General features: G+C 42.9%; 1 protein-coding gene across 1 annotated transcript in view; it reads right to left on the bottom strand.

The window, feature by feature from the left end:
- Positions 1 to 530: 530 nt before the first annotated feature.
- Positions 531 to 21,521, bottom strand: part of MAPKBP1 (mitogen-activated protein kinase binding protein 1) — a 102,290-nt gene continuing 81,299 nt past the window's right edge. The window contains exons 21-31 of the mRNA XM_035895756.1: positions 19,071 to 19,219; positions 18,322 to 18,371; positions 17,564 to 17,800; positions 16,366 to 16,535; positions 14,611 to 14,756; positions 13,948 to 14,118; positions 13,012 to 13,090; positions 11,227 to 11,537; positions 9,527 to 10,438; positions 6,021 to 6,106; positions 531 to 5,019 (exon numbers count right to left, since the gene is read on the bottom strand). Of these exons, the coding sequence (XP_035751649.1) occupies positions 4,726 to 5,019; positions 6,021 to 6,106; positions 9,527 to 10,438; positions 11,227 to 11,537; positions 13,012 to 13,090; positions 13,948 to 14,118; positions 14,611 to 14,756; positions 16,366 to 16,535; positions 17,564 to 17,800; positions 18,322 to 18,371; positions 19,071 to 19,219 (2,605 nt within the window). The 3' untranslated portion in view covers positions 531 to 4,725. The remainder of the gene's footprint in view (positions 5,020 to 6,020; positions 6,107 to 9,526; positions 10,439 to 11,226; positions 11,538 to 13,011; positions 13,091 to 13,947; positions 14,119 to 14,610; positions 14,757 to 16,365; positions 16,536 to 17,563; positions 17,801 to 18,321; positions 18,372 to 19,070; positions 19,220 to 21,521) is intronic.

The following is a 21,521-nucleotide window of genomic DNA, read 5'->3' as shown; positions in this document are numbered from 1 at the left end:
AGAAGGAGGCCGGGCAGGCCCTGAGGCCCCGACCCCGAGGCCCCGACCCCGGCCCCGCTCTGCCCGCCCCCGGGAAGCGAAATGCCGGGCGCTGTTCGCCCAACCGCAGCTCGGTAACAAATGGTCACATTTTTATTGAAACAGTTTTAAGACACGGAGTACAAATGAATACAGAGTTAAAAACAGCTCCCGGAGGGAGCCTCACAGTGCAAAAAAAAACCCAACAAACGATTTTTATTATTTTTTTTTCCAAATAATTAAAAAAAAAAAAAAGAGGACAGTTTAAAGGATTATTTTACCTAAAGCCAAAAGTATAAAAACACACATTTATAAATAAAGCAGGAAGGATTTTTTTTTGTGTTTGTTTTTAAACGGGTGAAGGGAAGCGTTGGAGAACACAGGTAAAGAGTCGCCTGCCTGGTGCCCAGGGCGCCCAAAGGACGACAGGCGGGGTGGACATGGCTTATTCCTAACCCTGCTGCCCCCGGCGTCTCCCCCTCCACCCTTCACAGCAGGTACCCATACGGCGGATGCTGCCAGACCTGTCTGTTGTTTTAATGAGGTTTTTGTCATTTAGTATCTTGGATGCTACACATCCAGCAGGGTGGGGGGAGACACTGTATACATGCATGAATTTACCAATGGTGTTTAAATACCTGTATTTCATTTTTTCTTATATATAATTATATACATACTCTTCCTTTTAAAAAAAAAAAAAATTAAGTTTGTATGTGTCTACTCCTGGAAAGAAACGTCTCGATTCCTCTGAGTCACGATGAAGTCTGTGAAAATGGGGGACTGGGGAGGGGGGCTGCTGTAAGGCCTGCCCCAACCATCACCTGGGAGGTTGCATGGAAAGGAGAGGACAACCTGAGAGAGGAGGTGGAAGAAACGCAGACTCCCATACAGACAGCTCCTGGGTGCTACTGAGGGACGGGGAGGAGGAAGGCATTACCCTGCCTGCAGAAGGAAATAAAACAGAAAAGAGTTTGCTGCCCTCTCAGGTTGCTGCCTTTCCTACTGCACCAGTTCAGAGGGCCCAAGAATGAACCAAGGGGTCCCACAGGCAAAGTAATATTATTTACAAGAAGGGGGGTGGGGGTGAGCCCTAAAACAACTATTCTCATTTGACCAGGAGTGTTGGGTTGGAGGGGACACAATGTATGTAAAGAGTGTTGGTAGGTCCAAATTATTTTTTCAGGCTTTATGTTAAACAAATAATTTGTCTTAATACAGATACCTGGTTGTGCCTATGCTAACACCCACATAAGCCAGTAAGAGGGATCACAAACCAGTAAGAAGGATAGACCGAAGTTTATTACCTCCTCCCACAAGCCTCTTCACTTCCCAGGCAGTTACTATTCGTATTTCTCTACCTGGCCCAATGGACAGCCTGTGGTGAAACGTACTCACAAGGCGCAACAAAATGAAACACATTTACACTCTCTTTGTTCTGTAAACTAGAATTTTTAGGAATATTTCCTACTGCCAGCAATAGGAACTTAGCAGGGAAGAATCGGTTGGATCAGTCCCAAATTACAAAGAGCAACACGATCTCCTCACCCCTCTCAGCAACAAACTTGCGGCACCAGCATCTCCTTTGCTGGGCTTCTACTACTCAGTTTGTAACATCCAAGCCAACAGCTCACAACTTTGCCATTTAAGAAAACACAGCTGCTTAGAGGACAGCAAGCAAAGAAATGAGAGGCCCAACAGGACATATTTAAAACCAAACCCCTTCCAATTCATTCTTCAATTACAGATCACCATCTCAGTCCTAAATCTACTTTCCTGAAGCCTTTATCTTTCACAGGTATTGGCCAAATGTTGTTCCTCAGGCCAAGACTATCTCTACCTCTACTTTGTTTCCCTGTGTGTCCTACATACACTATTCTAATTTACGTTAAACTACACAACCATCCTCCAACTGATCTACTTGCCCAACACTTCTCTTACCATCATTCTGATCATGTTTTACCTCTGGTTTCCTGTATGCTGCTGTGACCCCAAGCAAACCCATTCCGGGAAGCAAACCCCACCCTGGTCAGCTTAAAAAATCAGATTTGTTTCACATGACTCATTTCTGAGGAGCTTTGTTTCACACTTCTATGCCAGCTTCACTGGTTGTTGCTCTTTACCTTAATGGGAATTTCGTTCTCACCACTGGCTCTTCTGTACCATCTCTGACCCTTTTTGTCACTACCTCAAAGTTTAAATAATAAAATGCAATAAAATTGCACAGGGAAGTAATATAAAGGACCCTCAAACCATTATCGCCAGTACCAAAAGATACCTGGGTTTGAAGGGACTGCTATTTTACCTGAGTGTCTTGTGGCCCCAGTACAGCAAGAAATTTCCTGCATACTAGGACATATGTTCACAGTCTGAAAGTGGAGGAACTAATCACCTCAAAAGCAAGCTAACTCCATCACAGACCCAACACGACTGCCATCATACATTCCACTCACAGCATCTCCAGCACACCTTTTCATCCAAGGAAACTGCCAGAATTTTCCTCTCTGGTTTTCAACTTGCCTTACGTTGCCTGTCCGTGCAAGACAAGCTGCTCATGGGACTGAGCACACCAGCTGATTCAGCACAGTGCAATGCTGAGACAGGACTCGAAAATAACAATTCTGAAGTTTCAGTACAAGCCCATGGAAGGAAAGGCTAGCAAGGACACCTGAAACGTCATTAGGCAGATTCAAATTACAGGCAGAAGTAGCTGGAAAGCTCTCAAAGTGCTCCCCATACCGCCAAGTCCTGCAGCACTCAGCAGTGGTGGTAAAACAGCAAACCTGTTAGGGGGAGATTGAGAACTGCAGATTCTTCAGCCCTGGAGTTATCCGGAGGGAACAGGTCATCCTACACCAGTCTGGCCAGCCCAGTAGAAAAAAGGCTGCACTGCAGATCTCCAGTCACAGAAAGATGAAAAATCAACAGACCCCATTTCTGAGTGCCACAGGGTGATGACAGCCAGGACAGTAAAATGAAAGAAAACTGCTTCAAGCCTGTTACCTGTGGAATCAAGTGATACAGTCTGGCTGCCTTTGAGTGACTTCCAAGATGCTAGCAGTCTCTCTCCCACCAAAGGCTTGCTGCTTGTATTAGTTTTGTAAGATGGGATTACACTGCTCTGCCTTAAAATAAATACAAGACAAACTGGAGATGGAGGAAGAAATAAAGCATTTTCTACATCTGTCCCTGTTGTGCAAAGGAGTGGGAGTAAAGGGGAAGGTGCTGAAGAATTTCATTGGTTTGAAATTTTTTTTTTCTTAGCTTATCATTGGCCAAAAAACCATCACTGGACAGTTTTAAGCAACAACAAACATGAGTTAGCATGGGCTTAGAGAAGCTCCACAGGGTGAGAAGAGTATTGCACACACAAATACAAGAAGGGAAGATCTTCTGTTTCTCAGACAAGAAACTCTTTTTGAAAAGAGGCTGGGGGCAGGGGAAGTGGTGGTAATCACATCCCAAAACATCTTGTTCAAAGTTCTTCAGAAACCAATTTCTGTGGGTTGTTTAAACAGTTTTACAAAAGGTAAGAGAATCCCAGCTTTCTTGGGGATGTAAATATGCTGTTTTCCTGGAAAAGCAAGAAAACAACATTTTCCTATCACAGTGAAATGAACAAATGACATGGATGAGCCATTGCACTGAAGATCTCTCAGACCCAGAGTTACACTGTAAGAGATAGAAATCAGCTTTTCCATATCACTTCTCAACAAATAAATCACCACCCCAAATTTCCCAGTCATGATAACATCAAATTCAATATCCAATTCCTAATCATGAAAGGTGGCTGAAACAAATCTTCATATTTGTATCTAAATCCCATTTTTAAAATGTCTGCAGAAAACCCAGTCTGAAGTATCAACATAACGTCAAATTCCAGATTAAAAATACCACTACTGAATTCATTAAGTAATCTCCAAAGTATGGTCCAAGGGTTGCAGAGCCTTCCCCTGGAGGTGAACGAAGATAAAATACAATGTGGGGACTGCCTTGAAACAAGAGAAAAGCAGACAGGGTTGTCATGACAACAGCAGGATTACTCCAGGTAACAAAACTAAGGCAGGAAAAGAAAGAACAGCAAGACAAGATTTAAGCAGAAAACAGTTCATTAATTGCACAGACACTCCAGCCTGTCTCCCTGTTGGGGGTTTATAATACAGAGATTGTTTCTCGCTGGGATATGGCAAAGGGATTGACAGTTTTTGTTAAAGGACAAAGATAATAGCCACAAATGTGACATAGAGCAACAGTCAGAAAAATAAATTAATAAATAAACCCATAAAAAGTCTGCTTCTTGATTCTCATGAAGCCTTGAGAGGAAGGGATTGGCTTCACTTGGACTCCTTTGTTTTTAGTCAGCAGTTCAGAATTTCTTGGATAAACTGGATTTTCTTTGTTTCTTTAGATGCCAAGCATCCTGACCTCCTGGCTATGAAGAAATTTCAAGGCAATTTCTCCAAACTCCTCTTTCAAGACTTTGTCTAGAGACAGGAAGTTGAAGACCACTGGGGAAAAAAATATTAAAATTGTGGCCAGCACATCGCTAAGAATTAGAGCAAGTCAGTTGTAGGGGTCTGAGGAAATCAATTTATAAAGGTCTCCCACCACCCCTAGACCAGTGCAATGATAGCATTGGTCTGAAGCTCTCTCTGTGGTCCTCTTCTTGGGATTATTTCTGTGTATTCACAAGCACCTGAAAGACACCCCTCAGAGTTTTTTGTCCATGCGTCGTTCCACAGCTTGTAGCAATAGCTCTGAGTACTGTTCCAGCAAAGCTAGCGTCTGCTCATCTCCCAAACTCTTGGGACTCGGTAGATTGGCTCCACATCCCTCATTCTGTGGGCTAGTGGTATCTTGTGGCTTCACCAGTACCTCCTTAACCTTTGGAAGCTCTTCCTCATCCTTCAGAGAGTCCAATTCTTTCTTCATTGAGGAGAATGTTTCTGTCAGGAGGCCTGCTATTTTATGTCTGTCAGTAGAAGAGACTGTATCATTTAACACCTGAAAATAGAGAGGGAAAGGAGAAAAATGCATTGGGGTTTAGGTAGAGCACCAAGTAAGCAGTTTCATCCCTTTAGGGAAGTGAAGACACGAAGATTTGCAGACCACTCAAGTGTCCTTTTCTTCAACATTCAAGACTGCCAGTTTAGTCACAGAGCAGGGCACGCATCCAATACTGCTAGTCACACAAAATCCAGAGGCATTACTCCAATAGGACAGAGGCGGGAAGCACATTTTTGGGTAGTATTCCCCTTCCACTGGGCCTAAGGAGGTACTGTGTTTCCCAGCTGCACCACAGGGCCACAGTCTCCTTTTCTTCCTGCCTGCCAGATGCAACTGGTCACAGGAACCAAGCAAGGTCAGAGCGCTAATGCAAGTGCTAAGGCCAGAGCTGCAGAGGACCACGTGGCAGAACCTCACTGTGGAAGTTCCACACTCATTGCAGGAGACTTGACACATCAGTGCTAAGCAAAGAAACAAAGAGTTCTTATATTGCTCTGCATGTAACTCTGGTCTGGCAGCGAGAGGGACAGGCGAGTGGTTTCATGTTCCCTCTCACAGCTGGATTCCCATGGTATCTCACATTTACTAATCCTTTTCCCAGGCATCAAAGACAGAGAACAGATGGGGATAATAAAACTTAAAGCTCCTATAATATTTCATATCTCTGAAGCACTGTATAAATATTAACTAATTCCCTAATACCCCTTTGAAAAAGAGCATACTGTTATCTTCAGTTTACAGATAGGCTAAACAGTCTGAGAAGTTAATTGATTTGCTCAGAGTACCATAGCAAGCCATTGGAAAATCCAAAAGTTGGAAATCAGGAGTTCTTGCCTCCCCAGTTCAAGCTTAAGGTGCAGTCAAGTGGACAGCCAGGCAGCCTGTGTCACTGAATACCCAGTCAAAAGGACACCATGAGCCAGCAAGCACGTACATTTGATGCCCATGGGCTGTAAAGCCAACCTACTGTAACAGAGCCAGTGTCTGGGGTCACTCACCATGCGGTAAAGATGAATGGCTTTGCGCATGCTGTCCTGGAGCTCAGATACCACGTGCTCACACTGCTCTACGCTGATGCACAATTCTGAAGGGGAGGAAAAAAATAAAAATCCAAACTAAGGCACAGACATACTCCAGTACTCATTATCTCACAGTTGGGTAAGAAAACATTTATTTTTAATAAACCTTTGAAAGACCATATGCACACACTTCTCATTCAATTTTTAGGGCTGGTTTGAGCCAATCATTAAACAGGTAAGTTCTACATGAGCTTTCCTTCATGCTACCTAGAGATGCTGCTTGTTTCAAACATTTCTATTTTTCCAGTCTTCAGCTTCTCCAAAGTCAGCAATGGTTTTTCTCAGATCACACGTTTGTTACAGTCAAGGATATTCACAGATTACCCATGCCTTTTTCAATTATAGTTAAATACAAGTTTGAATGAAGGCTTCCAGTGCCAAAAAGAGACTGATCTGAGGAGCTGCTAATTTTAGCCTCCACCTAGTCAGAAATCTACATGCTCCCCCTCATGTAACCTTCTGCTCAGTGTACAACTAAGCGCTGAGGATGAAGGATTATACTGAATTATTACAGTGTTCTCTAGTGAGGACTGAGGTCCAGAGGAGCATTAACAAACAAACTCAAGCACAACAGAATCACATTTCTGAGCAACCCAGGGAATGCACTGCTGATACACTGTAATTTGAAAATGAAAAATAAAAACAAGCAACTGAAGAACACCATCTTCTGCCTGCCCCCACCAGATATTATCTCCAAAGCATCAGAGTTGAAGGCCTGCAATGTTTTAATAAAATAAACACCTTCATGAGTTAGACATAAACGATGAACAGAGACACACAGACTCTGCAGTTATCTTCAATTTGCAAAGGCCTGGACAAAGGCCATCCAACTTCCTTTAGTACCTAAAAACAAAACTTGGTCACATTAGCACTGTTATTTCTGCACTTCTAAGAACGTCATCTTTGAACAGGCTGGAGGGGACCTTAGCTAATTTTATGAATACATCTAGAAGATGTGTAAACAAATACAGATAGAAAAAACACCTATTTATACATAAACATATAGAAGAGCAAAGGGGCATGAACAAATACTTTCATCTGCATTTTTTGTTCCCAGATCACCCAACTTTGTAGAGTTGAGCACAGTGGGCTTCAGTGCAGTCCAAGATTCTTGCCTTTTTTTTTCCCCACCTCTTTTTTTTTTTTCTGCTCCCCTCCTCCCCTCTTTTTGTTTTAAACCCAGCTATTTCTTCTCATGATCATTTCTAGATTTCTCCTCTGATCATACTTTTTATGCCAGTCTCCAGCTTTGTGAGTTGCCAGTCTGGAGAAAGGTCACAAACATAACGTAAATGCTTAAGCAACAGGCATTTTCTGCCTCTCGGGTGTGCAGAGCAGCGCTCTTCAGAAACCAGCAGAGAATATTAAACACAGCAACAGTATTAAGCACATCTACAGCATTTTAACTGTAGATGTCAAAATGCTTTAACAAAAAATAATTAAGTCTCTTTATCTGCAGCTGTTATACAAGGCAGGAAAATGGAAGGGCAGAAGAATTAAGTGGAAACCCAAAGTCAGAGAGCAAGTCAGAAGCAGAACAGGTCTCTGTCAGTCCTACAGTTCTAATCTAAACTGACACACTATGATCCACAGAAGCTACAGTAAATTGTTCACAGCAATAGTCAACTTGGATCTAAACATCTTTTCCAGCACCTACCACTAAAAATTTAGGAAACATGGTCTGCAAGAACGTGAAGGCTGACAGCTGTCTGTTGAGAAAAAAAAAGCTGGGTATCCACTGTGCTAAATCATCCTAACTAACTAAAGGATGCTAAATATTCTGTCAGGGCATGCTACCTATTGGGAGCTGCTTTAAAAAAAAAAAATAATAAACACTGCTGGAAAAAAAAATTGCTCTTTCTCTGCACTATCTGTGCTAATTCTGCAAACAAAGATTCATGTCAACTGACCAAAAGCTATATGATATGTAGCTTGATTCCCAAGTGTAGAAGAGAAAACTCAGCCTAAAGAGTACAGACAACTAGACTGTTACTTCTCTGTAGAATATGATTCCACAGCTCCAGGCTGCATCTGCTGTTGGAGGAAACCTCACCCCTGTGGGTGATGTTTCAGATGCACTTGCTGTTCTACAGAGCAGCTACCCTATGGTATAAGAACAGCAGGTCCCTCAGACAAAACACCACATTTTCTGTTTTACACGAGTGCTGCAATCTTAGGGTATTTGGACCCTCTAGAAGAGCAAAAAAAAGAAAAATAACAGTGCATCAAAACCAGATTATCCCTCTGCAATGCTTTGGTGCAGAAATATTGCGCCTAATCATTGCGATGAATGGTGGAGCAGCCTGACACCACAGAAAGTAATTGATCAGAGGATTACAGAGCGGTCCCTTCTCAGATATGAATAAGAACAACATAGCAAAAGGGATTAAAAACTGTGCCCTGTATAGTCCCCTGAAGATACAAGGTATCACTGCAGTGGTTAACATCTAGCTTCCTACTGCAGGACTCATCTGAGTATTTCAGGAAGGCATATTTCCTTTCAGGTTGTGACGTAAAAGAAAAACCTCTGGAGGTAACTAAACTGTGTCTTCTCTGCCACTTGGAGGGCAGGATTTTTGCTTCAGTTTGAAGTTACTTGCTAGTTTTCATTTGATTGAAGTACCTTCAACCAGGGCCTGTAACAGATCCAAGAGCTGTTTTCAGCGGGTAAAACAGTTTCCCACCTCATAATCTTTTTCTCCAAACTAGAGATAATTCAAAAATTAATCCATGTTCTTTATGCTCAAACCCAAAGGCTAGGCCTGCACATGCATTGCAAGCCCAGTTTGCAGACATGTCCTCAAAGCAGAGTGATAGCAGCACAGAGACTTTTGTCACTCTCACAGGTGACTACAGCCTTGGTCAAGCCTCATCTCATGCAAGGGAACTGTATGCAAGCCCTTCTGGACCCTGCACACTTGCACATTAACAAAGTAAAGCCTGAGCTGCCTGGCATAACTTCACTGTCACTATTATCTGTGCTTGCTGGGTTCAGCTAGCACATATCGGCCTGCACCTTCAGCTGCTGGTCAGACACACTCTGAGGTGGGGCACAAGGGATGTAACCTACACACACTCATGGGGATTCCCAGCGTGTCAGCTTTTAGCATTGACCAGAAAGAGGTTTTAGCCCCTACATGTATTTGTATGACAAAAAACATGAGAGTGCTGAGGTTTACAAAACATTCAGCTAAAAAGGACTTTCAGACATAAGACCCAGAGGAAATGGAAATTAAAGACTGAGAAAAAGATGTCAGGTTGAAGAAGTGTCTCACCATTGAGGGGATGGCTTATGGAACGAGACAGGTGCAGACAGGACGAGACAGGCCAGAAGCTGGACGTAAAGAAATGTGATGGGATCGTGAGGCGGTTCACAAAGACAGGAGACAGAAGGGGCAAGATAGGAGATGAGTATCCATGCACACCTGAGACCTGTGCTGAGGCAGTTATAGATGTAGGAGACCTCGGCCTGATGGGGTCTAGTGGGCAAAGTCCAGGTTGGTTGTCTAGCACACAGGCGATGCCGGTGATCCTCTCCCTGTACCTGGGCAGTGTGCCCTCAGGAGACCTTAGGTGCTGGCCCTCTGACAACTCCCTCAGTTTTGGATTAGTGACCCCTGGCTCATCCTGGCAACTTGTCCTTGAGACTGAACTCTCCACTGGGCTCTCCTTAGCAAGTCCTGTTGGGATCTCTCTACCAGGAACCAGAGACCCAGCAGTTTGATTCTCCCTCTTGGAGGTTCGGACCTCAGGAAAAGAGGGTTTCTTTTTACAGGCCCCAGCAGGTGACTGTGGAGACTGTGGCTCAAGCAGTGTTTTTGTTTTAGTAGTGGGTGAGAAGGAGGCCAGTGTGGGTCTATCAGGCAATGGCTTGGGAATGTCAAGAATCAGATGTGCTCGGTTTGATGATGCCAACTTGCTGTGGAAGGACTTGGGAGACGAGCAGTTTACAACTGGCTGAAGTGCTGGCTTCACTGGAACATTTTCTTTTACTGGTAGCTTAATCTTCTCAGCATCTGCTGTGGAACTAAACTGTGTCTTCTCTGCCACTGGAGGGCTAGTCCTCCCATCAGTCAACATTTCGGTGGAGTAACCAAGGTACAGATTTTCCCCTACAGATATACTCCTTGACATCTTAGCACGGAAGCTGGTTGTGGGGTTCATGTAGGACTTTGGTTTTGCAGCCCTGACATCTTTTGCCAGCAGAGCACCAGATCCATCCATCTTCAACATACTGGCTGATAACACCCTGCAATTGTTAGGTCTGGGATCCTTCTCAACCACCATAAGAGTCTGAGGACGCTGCTTGGCAGAGGATATTACTCCAGGACCCTTATCTGTGAAAATTAAACAGACAAACATGCCAAAAATAGACAAGAGCCTGCAGCAAATTCCAAAATCAGAAAGTAACAGAGCTGCTCCAGCCTACATGCCTCAGCTCAGGCCCTGAGAGAGGTATACAGAACCACTGCTTCAGGTTAATATCACCAAGCCTTAACAGCTTTCTTTTTCACCCATCCCTCATCCTGATCACACACTGCTGCTTACCTGATAAGACAGACTTGCTCTTAAAGTGTATGGCCAGAAGACCTCAGGCCACTGTCACTGTTAACAGAGAGGCCAGAGGAAGCAGGCAAACACTTAATATATGGTGTTGCAGTAATAAGGTTTATTTTTTTAAAACAAACTGAGTGCTTATTGATGGTTCATGAGTTGATTGTTTCAAAAATGGACTTCTTCCACACAGAGTGCATGGATACAAGTAAGCACCCCCTCACTGCCCCCACTCCTTTCCTCCTTCTCTCCTCCCCACCCTGGGGAGCTTCAGTCTTGGCCTGGAGCAACCACCCACAGCAAGAGAGAATTTCTTTGCAAATAGTCCATTTCACCCTTGGCATGCTCCTCCCACAGCTGCCAGACAAATATCAGAGACTGATAATTAAGAGACCAACATCTGCATTACAAATTAAAAATATTTTCCCTTGACAGGCTAAGAGTTAGAAGACATGCAAAGCCTGTAGCTCAGATTGTAGAAAGACATAAGCTTAATTTAAATCTCTACTCAAGCTCAAATCTCCTCATTTCATTCTTGGGTTTATACCATCATTCCAACCTGTGTCCTTACCCTCATGAACGAGGTCGTGAACTGACTGTGCCTTTCTCATCACTGCATTCACAGGGCCTTCTGGAAAGGATGCAATAACCCGTCCAGGAGCCATACCAATTCTGCTGGCCTCCAAAGCTGATCTGCGTTTTTTCTGAACACAAACAGCCCGATTTGAATTTACACTCTCCAGGAGCTGGCTGTTCTCCAGTGCATCACCAGGATGGCTGCTGCCATTTTTCAACACGTCTGGTATAAAGCAATTGGTCTGGGTTGGCAGCTCAATTGGCTTTGAATCCAGTATCAGATTTGATGAAGAGAGTGACAGTCGTCTAGAGAACATGATAAAGAAATCCCAGTTAAAACAAGTAAGTATGTTGCTCTGGACAAACAGGCATGCATATTAAGCCATTTTCTCTGGGATAAAGAGCCCTTCCCTATCTGGGGTTTTTAAAGTCAAAAATACCCTAGGCTGTTACCACTTCATTCTACTCATCCCTGGAAGCACTGGTCTTCAGGCGTTTGACCTTAGGCTGCACGATCACAAATAGCATTGGGTCACTGTTTCCAGGGGGGACACTGTAAAAGGTGAAGGCAAAAGAGAAGGAAAAATTCCAGGCAGAGGGAAGACTGGGCAAAGTCAGGTCAGGTGTTTTCTCTCAGCTCACCTTACTAACAATGAAATCTTTTCCATTCTAATATACCCTAAGAGAAAGTAATTATACTTTCCTAACATTACAAAAACATAATTATTAGGAAAGCTGGTCAATATCTTCAAGAGGAAAGCCTGATTTCCTCTTCCTCTCCTCTTCAGACAAGCACAGTGGGCTTACCTCAGAAAGGAGGCAGCTTTCAATCTGGCACGTTTGAACAGCTGAACAGATTAAAAGCCCAGAGGTTTTCATAATCTAAAACTACCTCTCCTGTTACATCTCTAGAGCACCAGTGACTTCCTTCACTCACCATTCCCAACTCTCCAGAAGCTTACACAATAGCTAACCACTGGCTTTCTTCCCAAAAATGCAATCCCAATGCAAGTCAGACTAAGAGGCACTCCTGACAGCAGGAACAGCAGCTGAAGCCAGCCATGACAAAAAAATTTAAGCTGAGATTTCAGGTTGTCATTTTAGAGGAATACAAGAGTATTTGTTTGTTTCAAACATTTATGAACCCAAATCAACAAAAGTATTTACCCCATTTTTGTTTGTTTTTTCTTTGTTTGTTTGTTTTGTTGGATTTTTTTTTAAAACAACAAGGGAAACAATTTGGAGACGCCTTTTGGGGTGCTTTAGGGTTGAGGGTTTTTTTGAAGAATAATATCCCCACAGGGCTTTGTATGAGACACCAGAGCACCCTGTAAAGGCAGAGGACTGAGAAACAAAGCTGAGTAAGAAAGGACTGTAAAACAGAGGAAAAGTTGACAAGCCTACTTTCATTGTCCAAGCTGAATGAAATGCAAAAGAATAAATACAGCATAAACAGTGAAGAGTAAATTAGATGATTAGCAATTCCTCCAGCTTAATCAATCAAGGCATTAATCATGAGACAATTAAGCACATTGTGGAAAAAGAACAAAACAAGTGTTGCTTTAGGAAGAAATAGAACAGCTAAAGTGACACGGCATTGCCTGTCCAAATCACAAAGTTCTAAAACCAGCCTGCCAGGTGCAATGCTAACACTTTGCTGTGCCTAGGCACACTAAGGCCAGAAGTTTGCTCAACTATTTTGACGCAGGGCCTAGCATGAGACCTATTCACACTAGTAAAAATAGACAGACAGAAACACTCAAAACAAGCAGAGCCATACCTGACAGCCGGGGACTGGGAAAGAAAGCGAGAGGAAATGCTGAGGTTTTCATTTCTTTCCAGATTCCTACATGAGCCACCTAAAAATTTTGTTTAAAGGGGAGAGAAAAAGGGAGCAGTTTAGTTACAAAACAAACATTCTGATACATGCATTTTCTTATTACAGAGACTATCAAATGTTCCCCTATATCCAAGGGGATTTTTTGAGCTAAAATCACAGAGAATGAAATAATTTCATTCCCTTTGCCTTTTCTGTTCTACTTGGATTACTCTGCCTTAAACTGCTACTCTCCCTAAGGGTATGCCTCCCCCTTTTTCTCTTCCCTTTGTGTCCTATCCTGCCTGTAGGACTGTGAGGCACTGGCATCAAGCAGAAAACAAACCAATCAAAGGAAAAGGGAAAGAAAAAAAAAAAAAAAAAAAGAAAACAGACAACTCACATAGATATTGCTGCCTGCAAACATTATCAATTCTAGAATGATACGCTTTATTCTGGAGTTGGTCGATAAAGACTAACCAGCTCCTTTGCCACTCTGATGTCTCCTCTTATTCTCTCTCTCCACCCAGCATTTCAGCCTTTTCTTTTGTGACATTTGTTGGTGGGGGGGGAGGGAAATGAAAACACAGTTAATACCTTCATATAGACAGGAAAAACTAGTCCGGGAACAAGAGAATGGCTCTTCAGCATTCGGGGGATAATACTTAGCCCAAACTGACACAGATCCCAACCTCATCCACACAAACTTACACAGACTGATGGAGTTAATAGATGTCACTCTTCTTTAGGCCTCTCTACACTGGTTCCCCATTTTTGCCCCCTCTTGCCACACACCTACACCTATGAAAGCCCAGCAGAACTTGTAGCCTGGTTTGAATTATACAGGGGACAAATCTGGAGTGGCCTTGCAAAGTCACCTCACAGAGCAGAGCACTGTACCTTTTCCATCAGAGCTACCCAGGGTCCCAAAATGCTGCTTGAGGAACTTTTCCTGATCAGGTGTCTGGGGGATTTCTCCCTCCGGCATACTAGTACCCACGTCCTCCTCTCCTTCCTCCCCCTCCAGGTCTGAGATGCCATCCACACTTAGGGGCTCAGTGCTTTCAGAATCTGGGAAAAGGCAAAAACACCCAATGCTGTAGTAGCATAATCACAGGAACGTTAGTCAGGTTAAAAAAAATATTCAGCAAAGATGCTAAATTGAACCTAGAATGTTAAAGCGCAGGTCACTCAGCATTAAGTGTAATTCTTTAATCTACCATATCCCACAAACAGCATAGCCTGTGGGATAATTAATACTAAAGCTGCCTCCCTACCTAGCAAGGTAAAAGAAAGCCAAAGGTGCACAAGGGAAGTGCACTTTAACCAACTCCTGCTTCTACAGTGGCTTCAAACTGTTCTACAGCCTGTTCAAACATGCCGGAATCTTTACAGCAATACTAGCAAGACTAATAGGAGCGCGACCTCAGTTCAGCTCATGAAGATGATCGAGTACTAGAGATCAGGATAGCAACTGATATACATGGCACAGAACAACCCCTGCAAGTTTCTGCAGTGTTCCACATCATGTATAAGTACATTTATAATGTCTTTGCATCTTACCTTCATTTGGATGGTCTGGGCTGGACAGACGACTGCTGCTGTAATCTACAGAGCAGGCACTGTCAGGACTGTGTTTGTCTGGGCATCCATTACTGTGAAAACCTCTACTTAGCTTCCCATGGGGCAACGCTTTTACCTGGAACTCACTACAAGAGAGACAGGAAAGATACAGCACTAGAAGAGATATTTGGTTTACATGTAAAGCACATTTTAGCTTTAAGAAGGCCTTACCTGTATTAGTAACACCTTTGATTACAAAAGTAAGGCTTTAAAGAGAAAAAGAAGTTGACTTCTCTCATCATTATACAGTATATTTTTTGCATTTCATTAAGCTTGGACAGTGAAGTCTCAAGTGAAGTCTGATTTTCTGGGCATTGTCAGTTTCCCATGATTACCAGGCACCAGCACACTGCCCTGGCTTGATTTCCAGAACATGAGGAACAAATCTAGAGGTCTATGTAATGAAAAAGGGATTAAAACCAGGCCTATACCTTCATGACAGAAACACTAGTCTGCCACAGATTTGAGACCTAATATAGTATTTTTTCCATGTTTATGACCTGCTTCTTTGGGCAACTTCTGTGTTGCAAAATAGAAAAGATTTTGGGTTTGAGCAAGACTAATTTACTTAAGAATGTCATACAAAAATACAACATTGTAGGGCAGGGTTGCTGATTTCTGTTGTGATTTCACAAGTCTTATTTTGTCAAATGACACCAATGACACCAGCAGCATCCTTTTGACTGATGCCTGAGGACTTCAGTTTTCTACTTTATGAAATACTTTGGTTTCAAATGTACTCCAATGCAAGGTAGGATGCAGAAGTCACTTAACAGAACTGAACGGCGATTACCCCTGGCAGCTTGCAAACTCTGCGTACTTTGAGAGGTGTCCAGCCTGTATCCAGCATCACCAGAGGGCCTCCCTTTCTTACATGATGGAGCAGCACATGGGTCTGCTCTGTCCAAATATTATCATAATAAAATTAAAAATGTAAATAAAGAGAGACAGGGAGAAACCTAGCAGCTTCAACTGCAAAATCTTGGCATGCATTCTTGCATAAAAGCCCATCTAAAGCTATCAGCCCACTCTTTGTAAAAGAGCAGGAGGAGACAGGGGAAATTAAACAGCTATTAGCATCAGGTTAAGAGCGGGAGAATAAAATCCAGGGAAGGAAAAAAAGGAGCACAGAATGAAGCAGAAAATTCAGTGAGGTAAAACTAAAACAGAAGAAATAGCAGAAGAAAAAAGGTCTCCACTGTCCTTTTGAATTCCATCTATCTCATGCAAGCCATTCTATTTCCCACAACAGGGTCATGACATACTACATTTGCTAAATTCTTGCCAAATTAGGTTTGAAATTGTCATAAATAATAGTGTCCTGTCACCTCTCCTGGGCAGACATTTCACTGCCATGTATACGTCACTGTTGGGTGGTTTTCCAGCTTCCAAGTTTTCCCTTGTTTGTTTCAATCCAGATAAGGGAGAAAGCAAAAAGGCTGCTCCCAAGTTTTTTATTCAACAAAAAAACCCTGAAGGAGGCTGCTAACGTGCAGTTTCCTCCAAGGAAAGATTATTTTAACGGTGCCTTCTTAGTTTCAGATTCCTTTAGCATCAGCCTGGCATAAAACTCTCAACTAAACATGCCTGGCATCAATCAGGCAGTAAGTCAACTCGTCTAAGTTACCACACAAGCTGCAAGCAAACTAAAACAGAAATGTCTAAGCCATGCACAGCAGAGAGCTTATTTTTAACCTGCTAGGATCTGTGGGATGCATTTCATCTTGCTCAGGGTAGATTACACACTCCTCGCTCTCAGAAGGTTCCAGTTCCTGAGAGAAAATCCCCTCTTCACAAGACACAAGCCGAATCACTTGGGGTCGCACACAAGACAGGTTATCTTGGGGAGGTATTGAGCTGCCAACCTTTTTTTAAAAAAAATAAATAACAAATAAAAATATCAATTAAAAAGGAGAGAGAAAACTAGATATTAGCAGTGTTTTTCCCTAAGTCAGCAAGTGCAGAGCTAGAAAGCATGCATTGCAGCATGGAATATGATCAGAAATCTGAGATCAGAAAACACAGCACTCCTATGTCTTTTGTGTTCCTTATCTACTAAACTTGACAGAACACTGCTGTAGCTTCTTATTTTGTTTCCTGTTTGCAATCCCCTAAAATTCTCTGGTAAAGTACTGGGCTCCCCATCCCCCTCTGACCACACATCAGGAGTGTAAGCCACGTGGCAGCAGGTTCTTCTATTACCTTTTATAGACTGATCAGACATAGTTCAGAAAAGTCTGTGGGCCACAGCTGAAAAACACTGATTTACTGCACGCAGTAAGCCCAATCCTCTCGTCAGTCATGCAGTTATAAAAGCAGGAAAAATTCTTAACGAAGTTAGATGGCAGGACAGACTGCTACCAGAAAACAGTCATTAGCCTTCTAAGGTATGAGCAGGCATTACTTGCTGTGACCCATCGATACTGAGATCCTGGATATATTTTAAAGAGAACTTAATAATCTAGCACAGCCCACAACTAAGGGCATCATATGAGCCACATTTCAGTGGCTACTGGAGTAAATAAACTGCACCCCAGCAGAGTAAGCTAACAGGTAATCAAGTACACATCTGTAATTCCAAGCTCAGCTTCTCAGCTTGTTTTTGCCATAAATTAAAAAAGAGCTAAAAGACAGCATGAGGCCTTCCTCTGTCACTGGAAAGAAACCTTGATCCCATATGGGCTCTGCTCCAAGATGGCAGAAAAGCCAGAGTCACACATTACAGGAGTACTAACTACAAAAAAGTTATCTGAGCAGGTTTCTCAGAAGACATTTAGAGCCACCTCTGAAGATATAAAGAATGGCATCAGGTAGTAATAAATACAGGTAATAACAGAGGCAGGACAGATACGCTCAGAGTAGATTCATGTCTTCAGAGTACTACTGCCCTTACTTTGTTGATGTGCACAGGAAGATCTGCCTGTTCTTCTCTGTCGTCCCCATTGCTGTTCTGAGACAGTGAGTCTCGACTTGGAGAACGGGAAACAGAGAAAGACTCCAACTGACGCAAGTCAAGCATGGATTTCACAGTCATCTCTATGTTGCTGGTTGGCTGGGACCAGCGCCCACGTTGTCGGGGCATCTTGCTCATTGATGCCTCTGAGTGCTGGATGGCTGCTATCTCTTTGGCCTGAAGAAAATTGAAAGAAAGACAGTCTTAGGGACTGAGTTCTGCTGACAGAAAAACAGGAGAGAAAACAAGATGCACAGAAAAACACAATTGTATCCATCTCCATAAAAGCCCCAAAGCTGTCAGTGAGACAGCTTAAAATTCCTCCCTTAATCATAAAGACATCAAGTAAAGACGATTCTTTTGCTGCTGCTTCTTGCATAACTGAATATTTGAAGGCCTCATTCAGATGCAAGTACATGATCAGCTTCAGCACTAAGTGACATTCAGGCCATAAAGGAAGGGGACAAAAGCATAACATCTGATGGAAAGATACTGTTGTAAAAATCCCCAGTGAAACTGGCTCTTAACCAGGCTGTATTTTGCCATCCCCAAGTCATTCTTCAGAGAGGCTTCGCAATAGTTTCCTACCGCATCTGCACCTTTCCCACCAGTGAGAATGAAGTTTTTAATCTCCATGGGAATTTTCTTTTCCAGTTTCCCTATGACAAGAAATAGAATTTGAAGGTTTAGCAACTCACCCTCCTCATTTCCCAATGGGAAAGGCTTCTTGAGAGGGTAAGGTCTGGATCTGGAAAGGGAAAAAGATATAAACCTAGATGACACCCTTGGCCAGCAGTCCAGCTTTTTAAAGACCTCTTACCTCATCTTTCCTCAAAGGCAGCATTTCTACACCTTTCGAACCATCAGACCAATGCCAACACACGCTTTCCCATAGACTACCAAATTGTTCTATCAAAAATTTAATGGAGACGTACTGTTTTATATAAGATTTTCACTGACTCAACAGACCCACTGCAGAACACTTGCCACAGTGCAGTGGCCCACCCAAGGTTTGGGAAAAAAACCCTACTCCGATACACTGTAGCATCTGTGGTAAAAATACCTCAAATTAGTAATAGTAATCTCTACTCTAAGTTTTATCAGACATTTCTAGAATCCTGTCTGAGATCTCTTTTGGCTTCTGTGGACTTTTAATCACTTGTAGACCCAAGCCCAGGACACCAATTCAAAGTTTGTTCGGCCAGTTGGAACTAGCAAGAAACTGAGCAATTTAACAACTGAATTTCTAATCAGAGAACTCTGAAATGTACCCCTCTTCAGATGCAGGGATGGGCAACTCCACATTACCCATTGGTGTCGATCCATCTGGTTCTGTCCCTGTCTGCCGATATCTTGTTATCCCTAAGCCAGTGTCTCTCATCTTCTCCCCACTTCACATTCACACCATTCTTCTCCATCTTTGCCCATGCCCCTCTCCCATTTATACCTGAGTCTCTCTCAGTGTTGCAGCTGGACTGAATATGGAAAGACTGCAGCCCACGTAACTCATCTTCATCATTCCCTTCGTCTTCACCATCCTTGTCACTGTCTGATGAGAGCGCAGGCACAGAGGACAGGGCAGAGATGGACTCGTGCCTGGGAGGCAGGAATTGGAAGGAGTATTATGGTCTATCTCAAGAACTGCCCACCATTTCAATCCCTACACAGGCAGTTCTCCAACCTTATCTCCATATACACTCAGCAGGCTGCCTCAACTCTACGAAACAGCCCTTGCTCTAGCAAAACCCATCACTGAGAAGCAGGGCAAGTTAAATCGTGCACAAAGGTGTGTAGAGCCTGCTACAGCAATAGTCTCATATGTGTGGAAGGAAGACAAATCAGAACAGAAGTAAACAAGTCTGAGGAAGTCAAGTGGAATGAGACTTGGCCTTCCATTTCAGACCCTGCCAATTCATAAGGTCAAGATGGTAGACCATATTTGAAAGGCAAATATCTTTCCCACCCTTAAGCATTTCCTCTCTTCAGATGTTTTACACATCAAAAATGTCATAGAGATACTCCCTGTTTGACAGCAATTGGATATATGGCAAATTATCAAATAAGAGACAGGTTTACATCAAGGATTGCACCACGCAGAACCTGCAGGCACAGCCCACTCACCATAAGAGCACTGTGCTGCCTTTTTTAGCCTTCAGGCACAAGGAATAATGTAAAACGTATTTTGGGCAGATCTTTAATCAAAGTAGATCAGACAAGTGTTCCACACAGACCTCAAAGGCACTCCCAGCATAGAATCCCCCAACACCAATCAAGGACGCTTACCAACACCAAACTTTATTTTCCCTCTTCCTTTTCCTCTTCCCCTTCCTCCCCTCACCCTTTCAATCAACAGAACCAAATTAACTAACCCACTTTGGACAATAACTGAACAAATGAAGAATCCCTAAAAAATAAGTTTGAGTAGTGCCCACTCCATGGCCTTGAGCTACAGTGCCAAACTCATCATTAGTGACATTTATAGGATATCACTGGTGGGTGTTGAGTGCCAAGCATTATTCATTAAATAAAAATAGCTCATCCACCAAATACAGCCTGGCCAGTGATCAACTTCTCCTGCAGCTGACAGATAGCAGGCAGTATTGAAAGATGGTAAGAAGTTGTTAAGGTACTTTGATCTTTTCTCTTCCCATATAGTGCCAGAACGCTAATTTCCATTTGATTAGGAGTGGCCGAGCAATAGCTATCCAACCCTTTCAGATGAGCTTTGAGGTGTTCTGGCAAAAAGAAGAGTGAAACTCACTGTAGTCTGCAGAGGCCCCCAGTGAAACAGTTTCATGTTGGCTGCCCTCATCTACTTTTGACATTTGAGTTTGTCAGTCCCTTCCTCTTTTCTACTGTCCATCTTGTCACTCTCAGGTTCTTGTGCCTAAGCAGGGGAATCCCAACAAAGTTCAAGCACCACAGTACATTTGAGGTTAGGCCATGTTTCATCCTATGAGGTACATTACATTTACATATGGTAGACGATAATAACTTTGTATCAGTAACTTTGATAGCATCCTTCTGCTTGTATTCATGATGGTTTGAGGAGTTTATTGAGCAAGAAAGGTCAGATTATTAAGACATTTTAACATCTAATTGGTTGAATACCTCACTATGATGAGGTGATGTGGCAAGGCAAGGTTATGCATTTGCTAAACTCCTGCCTGTACTGTCATTGGTGTAAATAGAGAAGGGAGGATTGCTATCAGTGTGGTTTGTGTTACAAATAGAAAGATAGCCTCTGTCTGTCAGATGGTATCTGAGAAAACTCATAAGGGGGAAAAAAGTATGTTTCAATATCCTCAAAGGAGCTGAGTAAGAGAATGCAAAACATATTTTGGAAGTCAGATGGGCCTTTTTTCATACCTCACAGGAACTGCCAAAACACTGAAGTCACATATGTCTGATACAAATGAAAGGTTATCTTGCATCATCCCAGCAAAAATTCATGCCCCCCTTCCACATCCTCCTTTTAACAACCCAAATATGTTTTTCAAACTCAGTCCTGTGACTTGAAGGGAGATAACTGAATGGGGTTTTCAAAATGAGGACTCTTAGGCCCACTGACTTGAAACTGAGATACTCCTGAAAATGAAACCTAGGTACACAAGGTCTTGAGTGTTTTAACTGTTGCACTTGCCCAAGTCAATCCCTCAATTCAGGCTTTACTGCTTTCTCCTTTCTTTCCCTGCCTTCCTCTATGTACTTTGGATTTTCTTCTAAGGCCCTCTGTTGCACACATCTCCTCAACACTCTTCCTCAGTTCTTGCTCATGCTTAGATGGAAGTCAGAGTAATGTAGGATGAGGTTTCAAGCATGGGAGCTGCTTCCAAATAAGCACCACATGAGAGCATTCAGAAAGTGAAGGAATAAGACTTCTGGGTTTTGGGGAATT

The sequence above is a fragment of the Egretta garzetta genome, unplaced genomic scaffold (assembly GCF_000687185.1).
Source record: "Egretta garzetta isolate BGI_Z169 unplaced genomic scaffold, ASM68718v1 scaffold526, whole genome shotgun sequence".
NCBI lineage: Eukaryota > Metazoa > Chordata > Aves > Pelecaniformes > Ardeidae > Egretta > Egretta garzetta.
This window is presented reverse-complemented; position numbering and strand designations above follow the sequence as displayed.